The sequence below is a fragment of the Octopus bimaculoides genome, chromosome 10, assembly GCF_046866305.1.
Source record: "Octopus bimaculoides isolate indiv1 chromosome 10, ASM4686630v1, whole genome shotgun sequence".
NCBI lineage: Eukaryota > Metazoa > Mollusca > Cephalopoda > Octopoda > Octopodidae > Octopus > Octopus bimaculoides.
In genome coordinates this window covers 90,071,926-90,084,473 of record NC_142937.1, presented here as the reverse complement: position 1 = coordinate 90,084,473, position 12,548 = coordinate 90,071,926, and the positions used below count along the sequence as shown (strand labels likewise).

At 34.9% G+C, this 12,548-nt stretch overlaps 1 protein-coding gene across 3 annotated transcripts in view; it reads right to left on the bottom strand.

Annotated features, from left to right (window-relative positions):
* Positions 1-12,548, bottom strand: part of LOC106869408 (VWFA and cache domain-containing protein 1) — a 51,048-nt gene that overhangs the window by 25,354 nt on the left and 13,146 nt on the right. For all 3 annotated transcript variants that reach the window (XM_014915134.3, XM_014915132.3, XM_014915133.3), the window contains exons 2-6: positions 3,170-3,232; positions 2,187-2,335; positions 1,263-1,369; positions 544-682; positions 126-270 (exon numbers count right to left, since the gene is read on the bottom strand). In XM_014915134.3, the coding sequence (XP_014770620.2) occupies positions 126-270; positions 544-682; positions 1,263-1,369; positions 2,187-2,335; positions 3,170-3,232 (603 nt within the window). The remainder of the gene's footprint in view (positions 1-125; positions 271-543; positions 683-1,262; positions 1,370-2,186; positions 2,336-3,169; positions 3,233-12,548) is intronic.

Here is a 12,548-nt window from a genome sequence, read left to right as displayed (position 1 = left end):
ATTTAAGGTAGAAAGCATTGAAAACTTAATTAACTTATTCAATGTAGAAAGCATTCAAAACATAACTGTTACTGCAGTAGACAACTACAACTAGGGCAATGATATAGTGAAAAGAAAAAGCTTACATAGTCATTTTCTGACAGAGATTCCAACAAATGTTTTGCTACAGCTTTAGCAGTGTTGAGTTGAGTCAGACTTAAAGATAATCCATGATCCATTACAATAACTAAATGTTTACGTTGTGGTCGGATCGTAGATACGAATACATCTCTGAAAATAAAGCAAAAAGAAAACACTGGTGAGATGCAGTGGGTGTGAGGTTTATGTACTGGACCACTCTTCAATTAGCCACTTGATTATATCTAACTACAACAGCTCAAGTTAGTGTTAACATATTTAAATCAGTGAACATTAAAATACTAACTCACTGCTATGCTAATGAATCAAAAAGGGAGTGAGAAAAAAAAAAAGAATCACAGGTAATCAGAAACACTATTTTTATTTATTTTATATATTTTTGCTGTTTCAAAAATTGTCACTTACCTGTGTCTGATATCATGGACATTTAAACAATCTTCAGACCATTCAAAAGTGTTAGCTGGATATTCATTATGAATGCCTTGAACTGAGATGAAGTATTGCCATTTGAGGCTTGGGAAGTACTGAACATTGTTGTGCCATACTGAAATGTCAAGAGAAAATTATAAAGTTCCATGATATTCAGAATAGATTTATCTCCAAGCCTAGCTATGACATTTAATCAACCGCACAACATTTATTGATGAAATGAGACAGAGTGGTGAGATGAAGCACAACAGTTGAGAAACACACCATCCATGAGGTGAAACACAATTGTTGTGAGAGACTGCAATAAGTATGAAGTTAGGTACAATGAGGATGGAATGGTGTACAACAGTTGTGAGATGAGGAACAATGGTTGTAAGGTGACAGACAACAGCTGTGGGACATGGTGAAACTTGTAGTGGGGTGCGTCTATACTAGTATATGCATTAAATATCTATTTTATCAGGTATAAAGTGATGAAAGATTTAGATGAGATATCAACTCAGATCATAAACAGATGAAGTAAGATAGTATAATAGTATAAGGCAAATTTAGAGAAGCATTCTACAATTTTGCAACAATACTGAACGCTTGATATTTTTATAAAAATATTAAGCCAATAATAATCATTTTATCTCAGAATAAATTAGAACCAAATAAAAAAACCACATCACAGATGCTTTTCTTTACCAACTTACCATCAGTCAGATTACGACCAGGATTAAAAGCTCCTGGTGGCAGATTAGGTGGTAGCAAGTCACAGCTATTCCGAGTGGAAATTTTACAACGATACTGTGACTGAGATCTACAAAAGAACATCAAAGCAAAGATAATTAAAACAGGTAAAACAATGAGGAATAAGTCAATACCGTGTACTACTGCTATGCTACAAAACCCTTTTTGGGGTCCGAAAAAATGGGGTGGGGTGAGGTGGAAGCCTCAGAAATTTTACTCACTCCCAACATTTTCCAGAAATAAATAGTCCAGAGTGTGAATTACATGTTTTGATATTAAATATATAGATATATATATATATATATATATATATATAGTAGAGAATGTGCCATTTATTTTGTGTGTGTGTGTGTGTGTGTGTGTGTGTGTGTGAGGTCGTTGTCAGTGCCGCTGGACTGGCTCCCGTGCAGGTGGCATGTAAAAAACACCTTTTGAGCGAAGCCGTTGCCAGTACTGTGTGACTGGCCCTCGTGCCGGTGGCATGTAAAAGCACCCACTACACTCTCGGTGTGGTTGGTGTTAGGAAGGCTCATCCAGCTGTAGAAACTCTGTCAGATCAGATTGGAGCCTGGTGAACCTTTGTGCTTAGTGATGAGCTAGTAAAGGACAGACTTGAACAAATATTTATTGCAATAGTGTAAAGGATAAACAACATAACACGTTTCTAGTATAAACACATATCACTTTAACTGCAAATTACCCTTTATTACAAAGCAGTAGTTAAGGTTTTAATATAAATTTTATAAGAGATTAGCAACATAATTGAGACAGAAGAAAGTGAGCAATAAAAAATCTGCTAGAGGAACTGCTTTTTTTCTGTCCCACATGAGTACTTATATTGTTTTGAAACATTTTAATAAGATATTAATAAAAAAAGAGATACTCACATTAGTTCATTAAATGGCAGGTTGCAACAGTTAAGTTTACGAGTAACAGGTTGCTTCACATGAAATTTGTATAAATGTTCCACCGTAATCTTGTTTGTTCCTAAAACTTTTATGTAATTATCAAAACGTTCTCTCAGCCGATCAGCAATCTGAAATAGAGATCAAACATATAGTGTGTGTGTGTGTGTGTGTGTGTGAGATCACCACTTTAATATCATTTTTTCATGCTTGCATAGGTCAGATAAAATTTTTGATAATAATTGCCTTCATCACCTTCCAAATGTTGGAAATGGGTGTGATAGAATTTCAATGGAGAAATTTATCTCTAATTTATCTACTGTACATTAGCAAAGACTCATTCACTAACACAATTCAATCTTTTGTTCGCATATGTGCTGATTCCTCTTCCTGCTTTTTCTACAACATAATCTGATCCTCTCAGTTAGCTGGATATATAATGCTGGGTCACTAAATTCTACAGTGTTTCATTCTGGCAAATTTTGCACTAAATCCTTTACTCAATCATTCCTTCCCACAACATCATTTCTCTGAAATTCATTTCCTGCCCAAATTTTTCATACAAACTCAATCTACAGCTTGTCTTTTCTGTTAGTAAAACTACATTAATTTCACGACTGAGTGAGCTTGCACAGGTTAAGGACACTGTCCAACTTCTTATTAACTAATGAAAATAAATTTTAAAAAAAATTAAGCTAAGCACAACAGTGACCCTTAACAGTTCTTCTACACTGAAAACACAAACTTAAATGAGCCAACAAGAGACTCTATATGGTTGGTGTATCTTTTAAAAATAGAAGCAAAGTCTCCCTTAAATAATAATATATCTTACAAGAAGGAACATATACTGAATAATGTAATCCTAGATGCACTGTGTATGAAAGAAAGACAAGATGATCATGGGTGAAATATATTTAACCATAATTCAGTGGGATTAGAGCCAACAGAAATAAAGTAATATTTACCACATCAAGCCGTTTTTCTTCATCTCTGTAAATAGTCACATAAGGAAGGGAGTCATAAATTGCCTGCAATGAAGTAGAAACTCATCAATAAAAAGTACACATCAGCAACAATTCAAATACGTATAAATCATAAAAAATTGCATAACACACACAATACAGAAATCAACTAATTTTATATTTATACACGCGCCCGCGCGCACACACAATTAGGTATCACTGTAAAAGTTGAAAGAAGGGGAGACAAACACAGTCTGACCACGCAGAAACCCAATTTTTGCACGATCATTTTCATGTGAAAATACATTTTTTCCTCGGGAAATTATATATCATTTGAAAGTTCTGGATGTGAACTTCTTTTCAGGCTATTCTTGAATCAGGCCATGATATGGCGCAAAAGTGCAAAGACAATAAAAAGGGGACTACCATGGGTGCTCATATAGGATTAATGCATAGCGACGCTACTTGTCAATCTGGCATTTGACAAGTAATGTGTGTGTATAAAAAAAAACATTTACTAAAAGAAAAGAATGTTAGATGGAAAGGTGTATGATTTAAAGAGGATTTAGCTGTTGTTTCTAGCATATCCCATGACTACCCACCCCTATATTAAGTGAGTGTGTGTACGTAAGGAAGGACATTACTAACAGAAAAGTATGCTATTATATCAAAAACAAAAATTTTTTGAAAATTTATGATTTTTTTTCACTCTGTTTTTGTCTATAATTTTTAAATATTGGAAAGCCTGAGAAAGTCATTGCTGCGATTTATCTGGTGAATTAAAAAAGTATACAAAAGATAATTTATTTTAATAGCATAATTTTCTGTTAGTAATTGGTTTTTCTTACACACAGAATTGCTTGATTGGGAGTGGGGTTTAAATTACTAAATCTATTTTTGGTTGCTTAAATCCCAGCAAGGGACCTTGGGCTAAACAAAACCTGTGTGTTACTTCCACATCATCAATCCATAAAATATCTTTATAGTGAGAAAAATACTGCAAAACATCAATACAGGTCAGAGTGATGGAGAAATGAGGAAAGTACCTGGTGGTCATTGGATGTGCTAGAAACACCAGCTAAATCTCTTTTTAAATCATACATCTTCTCATCTGAAAATATCTTCATAAGAATTTTTTTTTCCTTACTGAAAAGGCTTCTCCTATCATATTTAAGTGCTTAGTGCAAAAACAAATTGGTCAAAATCAGTCCAGAGAGGTGGGTGGGGGAAATCAAATTTTCCAAAATGTTTTTTGTATATTTGAAAAGCTTCTCTACATCATTTCCAAGGCCACAGTGAAAATTTTAAGAAATGGAAAAGTCTCCACCAAAATGGAGAAAATCCAAGATCAGGATGGCCACATTGTGATTTTTAATAGTCCATTAAAATTTTATTGAAATGGTATCATGTTCCAAAATCTCAGGATCTATGTATTATAGTTCTATACCTACTACAAATGTGCCAAAACTCAAGTCCCTATGGCTTGTAATTTTGGATTTGGTTAGGTCTGGAAACACTGCAAAATCAATTGTTAAAAGCAAAAATATAGGCATCAAACTCACAAGAAAGTCTAGAAATAAAAGCCAAATATCCCTCAAACCATACCCTAACATCTTCAAATTGGCATTATGTAACCATAGATACATTATAACTGAAGATTGGCAGAATAGCTATGACTGAAACAATCCCGATCAAATGTCTGCTTGATCAGGGTTGACTTGGAGTTAAACAACAACAACCAGTAGAACTAAAATAAAAAGATTTGGGCTTAACTATCCAACATAGTCCAAAATATCCTTACTTTAATCAAGAAACATTTTCCTTAAAATAGAAACAATGCTAAAATCAGCTATTTCTACACATAAACTGTAGGATGCACATTACATAAAACCAGTGAAAGCAACTGCACCTCAAGACATACAAGGTTAGACAAATATAGCTAAAACAACATTATTCTACATTCTAAATGGTAAAAATTAATGTCCTTTCAAGAGAGAACATCAAAAACAAATGGAAAAAAAATACATCTCTATTTCTATAAATCTGGAAGAACACCACCAATAAGATAAGCTGATCTAAAATAGAAACTGCTTACTACCTGCCACATTATTATTAAAAGATCTGTTAAATATTTACTGCATATTGCAGACATGTATAATTATACAACTGATATGTAATTATGAAACTTAATATAATTATGTAACTGGCTGACAAAGATAGAGAGCAGACTACTACTACTATTATTATTACTACTGCTGCTGCTGCTGCTACTGAGCAAAGGATTGGCAGAACCATTAATGCAGATTCTGAAATCAACATTGCCTTTCATCCTTTGAAGGTTGATAGAGTATCAGTCAAGTACTGGAGTCAATGTAATCAACTTGCCCCCTACCCTCTATATTGCTGGCCTTCTGCCATTATTATTATTATTATTGTTATTATTATTATTTCGCATTTCACCATCTTTTCCGTTTCTTTCTCCCCATGTAAATCTCCATACAAACTCATCTGTTCTTGTGATGTCACCCTCATCCATGCCCCTGTGACTAATAAAAGAAATTATTGTTATTATTATTATTATTGAGTGAAAAAGCAGCATATGCCATCAAAGTGATGCTGGAGTACAAATATACAAAACCCAATATATCCATCATGGCTATCCATCTGTTATGAGTATACCAGACACATGCATCATTGCCAACTGTGCACAACATGGTAACGTCATATCAAGATAAACAGCACATGACATAGCAGGTGATGCTTGGTTAGAATTTTCTGCAGGTCAAGTTGCCCATCCTGCTCAAAAAGTCCCCATGTTTCTAGAAGTGAATTATTCAAACTCTCAAAGAATTCTCCTCGGTACATGGCTATGATGCTCCTCCATTACTCTGCTTGTGATCAGAGATGCACATATCGTTAGTCACTAAGAGACATGCTCAACTGGTCATGGTTAAGCAACTGACAAGCAAATTTGTGGTATCAAACAGACTATTTGCTGCAGCCCATCTTTTACTCCAAGACAAAACATATAGAATGTAAACATTTCCAATCAGTCAAGATCAAAAGCCATGAGAGCCACTACCTGTTATTGCATCAGGGCAAGTTGGCAGAATCATTAGCATGCAAGGTGAAATGCTTAGTGACATTCCATCCATCTTCACGTTCAAATTCCATACATCTGTCTTTCGTCCTTTTGGGGTCGATGAAATAAGTACCAGTTGAGTACTGGAGTTGATGCCATCAACTTAACCTCTCCTCTGAATTTGCTGGCCTTGTGCCAAAATTTGAAATCATTGTTTGCTAAAAATCATTAGAGCAGCAAAGAAAAAATATTTTGCAGTATTTGTTTTGCTTCTAAGTTGAAATAGCTACTCAGGGCAATTTTGTCTTTCAATCTTCTGGAGTTGATATAACTGGTTAACCTCCTGCACCAAACTTCTGGCCCTGTGCCTATGTTAGAAAGCAATTAAGCAGCAGCACGCTACAATTCAAGCATAGCCAACCAACTTGCCAGCAAACCGATAAAATGACTAACAGAAACTGGTGCCCTGCAGAGCAGTTACAGTATTAAGACTCTCCCTTTCCCACTCATCAATCATATATAGATTGCAAGTGTGAAATAGAGTAGCTTCAGTTAAGCTTCAGCTTCCTCGAAACTAGTGTGAGAGTGTGAGTGTGTGTCTATGTGTGTGTGTGCGTAAATGAAAAAAGATAAAGTTGAAAATATGGTGTGGAGTTTGTTTAAACATTTAAACCAGTGGTTCTCAACCAACTTTTTATTTATGGACCCCTATTTGATTCCTCTTTTACTTGGGTGGACCCGCATAACCATTCAATATTTAAAAAAAAGAATTGTATTAAAAAAAAAAATTGCTGAATATTTTGTGTGTAGTAGAAGTATAATCAATTTATTGCACACAATTTTTAGCAACAAGTCAGATGGACCCCCAAGGGCTATATGGGCCCCGGGTTGAGAAACACTAGTTTAAACTGACACAAATTTCACACACCACATCTAGGTTGAAAGGATCACAGAGTATGAAATTCAACTCAAACAGTGGCCAAATATTTAGTTTAAATAAATGCATGTGTGTATGCATATTCTTTTGCTCTTTTACTTGTTTCAGTTATTTGACTATGGCCATGCTGGAGTACCACCTTTAGTCGAAGAAATCAACCCCAGGAATTATTCTTTGTAAGCCTGGTACTTATTCTATTGGTCTATTTTTATTGAACCACTAAGTTGCAGAGACATAAACACACCAACATTGGTTGTCAAGTGATGGTGGGGGGACAAACACAGACACACAAACATCTACATATATACAACAGGCTTCTTTCAGTTTCTGCCTACCAAATCCACTCACAAGGCTTTGGTCGACCCAAGGCTATAGCAAAAGACACTTACCCAAGGTGCCACACAGTGGGACTGAACCTGGAACCAGGTGGTTGGGAAGTAAACTTCTTACCACACAGCCATGCCTGCACATGTGCATATTAAACAAAGTGAGCCAACTGAAAACACAATCCTGAAAAAAATATACCCAGTACTCTCAAGTACAATGTAAAGGTTAAATGAAACTCATTATGTCTACCTCATTTCAGGGGTTTGTCTGAGAAAATTCATCACAAGGACTGTGATCAAAAGTAACACTACACCTTACAGATTTCTAACTAAAGCTAAATCTACACAAGAGTAGCAAGAACTTAAGAACTGAGAAATATCTTATAAAGCAGAAACTAGGAGGTCCCTAAAGGAACAGCTGAACATAAATGATGCAAGAAATGAAAATATATACCACTAAGGAATTAAATTCCTGTAACTGATAGAGAATCATAGTAGAATATTAAAAAAAAAATTGAAATAGTAGTATATATAATGCTTGCTATTAACCCAAGATCAATGTGTAACCTTCACTGAAAGGTGAATATAAATAACCTAAAAAATGTTCATTATTCAGGTGTCAATATCCATAGTTTCTAATTCATTTAGTTACATTCAGGATTATATGACACTTGGTAATGATTGAAGACCAAACTGATCAAAATAGTATGAAAGCAATCCTTTAAATGCAAGAGATAAAAAAACTTGATTATTTTGAAAATTCATTCAAATATATATGCAGTGTTAGAAAAATTGCCAGAAATCAGTTAAAGATAACAAAAAATATTATTTGAGGTCATTCAGGTAAGTTTCATTGATCATCTGTTGATAAAGGATGAACTAAACAAATACCACAGTACTGTAATAAAAGTTAGGGATTTCATGAGTGGGCAACAGAGAGTAGAGTAGGGAGCTTTGATTTTTTAATTGTATCTAAGAAGGCTGAATGATTTGATTATAGGCTTGCCATGGAGCTATAAGGCTGCAAGGGGCAGCATCAATAGATAGTTGAGAACACATGAAAACCAGCAATAAAACATATACAGATTGGTGGTGAGGGGACTATAAAAGGATGACAAATAGAGAAAGAGTGGGGAAGGAAATTTGAAAGAGGAGGAGAAAGAAACAGGAGAAAGAGAGGGATAGAGAGTGCATATGTGTGTGTGTGATAGTTTCAATTGATGTGTTTTGGTTTTTGTTGTTGTGTTTTTAATTTTAGGATGAGAAAACTACAAAGGTAGGAAAAAGACGAGAGATGAGAGAAGGGATTTGAATAGGGAGAAAAGATCAATTGATCCTTTTAAAGCAGAAATAATAATTTTTATTACTGCTACAAGGACAATGGGTAGGGGGATATTACAGGGTTAGGAAAAGTGGGGGTGGTGTTAAAATGAAATTAAAAACAATCAAAATATATAATATTCCAAGAGGAGGAATGTCACTTGATCTTTATTACCACAAGGAATGTCACTTGATTTTTACTTCTACAAGTATGCTAATATACACATATAAACAGAACCTTGAGGTGAGATGGAATATAAGTAATTCAAAAGATCTCAGTATTTGACTAGTATTGTATAAGTCCCCTAAAAAAATAAATGTGAAGTTGACTCCTGCAGGATTTGAACTCAGAATGTAAAGGGACATAAATACTGCAAGGCATTTCATCTCCTATTCCCAGCAATTCTGCAATTTGCAATAAGGATTTCTAACAAAGGCACAAGGTCACAAATGTTTGGGGAAAGAGGTTACAGTCAAATAAACAGTTAACAGTCTTTGCCAGATATGTAAATCAATCAAAAACTTCAACCCACCTCGAAAGGATGAAAGGCAAAGATGAACTGGCAAAATCTGAAGTCATAATGTAAAGGAAACACTGTAAGTAAATATCACGATATTTCCTCCATCACCTTTAATAATAATTGAAAGTAGAAAAAATGGAAAAAACAAAACAAGAAGTACAGTAGCCACAACAGAAGTTGCTGGAGAACAGGTGTCCCACCTGTTAAAGAAAGGAGCACTTAACAAGGATATTGAGAACACTATTTACAGTGTAAACACAAGCTTTGGCAACAAATTGGAAATGGGCAATTGTCTTCATTGTGCCAAATTTGTAATGGATTTGATGAAACCATTGCCCATATTGTGAATGTATGCCCTTGACTTGTCCAAAACCAATATAAATTGTAGCAACATGATGAGGTAGTGAAAGTGCTGCATTGGAAACTGTGACAAGTGAGAGTTAGAGAGAGTGGTAAGACATAGTACAAGCACAAACCACAAATAACGAGCGAATTGGAGGCCGACAAAATCCTGTGAGATTTCCCAATTCAAACAGACTGGGAGCTTGAGCACAAGTGGTGGTGGGCAAGGTGAACCACATGTGCTCTACAGTTGGTGCTGCATGCCCCTTTGACCCAAAAATAGTTAAGAAGAAAGGCAAGACAATATATACAATCCTCTTAAATATGAGAGAACCCAATTGTGGAAACTGAAGGAAGTGAAGATAGTGTCAGTTATTGTTGGGGCCTTGAGAACAGTATCAGAAGATATTAAGAAGAATATAAAGGAAATGGGAATAGGGTGCTCAATAGAGCTGTTGAAAAAAAGTTTATCTCCTTAACACATCCAGAATCATCAGGAAAATATTAGATAGTTGAAGAGAACAGAAAGCATGGTACTGTAAGCTGCAGATAGCAAGCCCACTATGCATGCAAGACCCCAGGAGTTACAACAAAACCAGAGTTCAAAGAATGAAAAGAATAATTTCAAATTTTGGCACAAGGCCAGCAATTTTGGAAAATGGGGCAAGTTGATTAAATCAACCCCAGAGCTCAGCTGATATTTATTTTACTGACCCCAAAAGGGTGAAAGGTAAAGTCAACCATGGCAGAATTTGAACAGTTTGAAAGGTGGGATGAAATGTTGCTAAGCATTTTGCCTTGACATGCTAACAGTTCAGCCAGCATGCTGCCTTAATAATAATAATAATAATAATAATAATAATAATAATAATAACAATAATAATGATTAATAATAATCCTTTCTACTAAAGGTACAAGGCCTGAAATTTGTGGGGAGGGGATAAGTCGATTATATCAACCCGTGTATAACTGTTTATTTAACACTCGTAAATGACAGGTAGTTATTTCTTTTGGCTTTATGTTCTGAGTTCAAATGCTGCCAAGGTCAACTGCCTTTGGGAGTCAATAAAATAATTACCAGTTGAGCACTAATAGACTAGCCTAATCAACTAGCTCCCTGCACAAAAATTTCAAGCCTTATGCCTATAGCAGAAAGAGTTATTATAATTATTATTATTATTACAGCAAGCTGGCAGAATTGTTACAATGGGCAAAATGCTTGGTGGCATTTCATTGGTCTTTACACTTTGAGTCCAAATTCTGCTGAGATTGACTTTTCATCCTTTCAGGGTTGATAAAATAAGAACCAGTTGAGCACAGGGGCTGATGTAACCAACTTACTCACTTCTTCAAAATTACCGGCCTTGCACCAAAATTTGAAATTGTCATCATCGTCATCATCATCAAGGCAGTGAGCTGGCATAATCATTAACATGCTGGATGACATTTCTTCCAGCTTTACATTCTTAGTTCAAATGCCACCAAGGTCAACTTTGCCTTTCATCCTATTGGCATCAATTAAATAAGTACCAGTCAAGTAGTGGAGCCAATGTAATCAACTTAAACCTCCTCCCCGAAAATTTCAAGCTTTGCCTATAGTAGAAAGGATTATTAAGATCATGACGTTAATACATTTTTTTTTACAAAGGCAGCAAATGCCAACAATGAAATGGAATAACAAAATTACATATTTTGGGGATAAATACTCAAATCCAAAAACAAATGGAGCCAATTACAGAACTAAGTAGTCATTGACAGGTTAGAATTAGCAACCAACTCCCCCTCAAAATCACACCTTATTACTTACAAGTTCTTTTTAATTTTTTAAAGTTTTATCCGAAGCTTAATCATAAGCAACTTCTTCAATAAATAATATCTACAAAAGACCCAATTGCAGAGCTTTTAAAATGAAACATTATCAAAAGTTAAAGTACTAAAAAGTAACATGATGATTTGAACTGTATATGTATGTTGTGGTCTTCCAATTAATATAAGAAATATATTATTAGTACAAATACAGGAGTTACAGTCAAAGATTTTGTGAGCTGCCACAACAGCACTGCCTGAGAAGCGGAACAAAGTTTATTCCTGTGAGATTCGAAATCAAATGTAAAAGAAACTAAATACCCAGGCATCTTACTTATTTATTTGTTATATTATTATTATTATTATTATTATGTAATTTACAGTTGTATAACTGCAAGTGGATTTATATGCTCTTTAATCAAGTGTTAATACTATTTTAGTCAATATTAAAAAAAAAAAAAATTGACTGTGTGGATTTGGTAATAGATAGCCTACCCATAGGTTATGATTTCAAATCTGGTGCAGACAATTCACTGCATCTCTGAGTAAGACAGCCCCTAGTAGCAAACACAAGATGTCAGTAAATACAGTAAAATGTTTCGTTCATTGCTTCACCAAAAGCAGATAAAGCCTTAGTACAAAGATGATGTGGTTCACTGCAAGTGCAAAGAACAGAAAGTGGGACACCACAGGGTTTTTCAGTGAGAGAAAGATAATGCTAAGAAAACACACAGGTCTTATTGATGTATTTCATCAAGTTCAGCTGGTAGTTTAGAACTGAGGATTATCAAACATGAAAAGTTGATTGTAACTAACAAATACTGAATAACATAATCCTTCTACTCACAATCTATCTTCTACTCTACACCTCTCTCTCCCTCTCCCTCTCTCTCTCTTTCCCTCTCTCTCTCTCTCTCCCTCTCTCTCTCTCTCATGCACTAATTATGCCTAAGTTGGTAAAATTCCCTTTGGAACTTTGAATTTATTACAAAGAGAACATCTAAGGCTTTGGCATCAAAGATTTGTGGCAATGTGGGAAAACATTTAA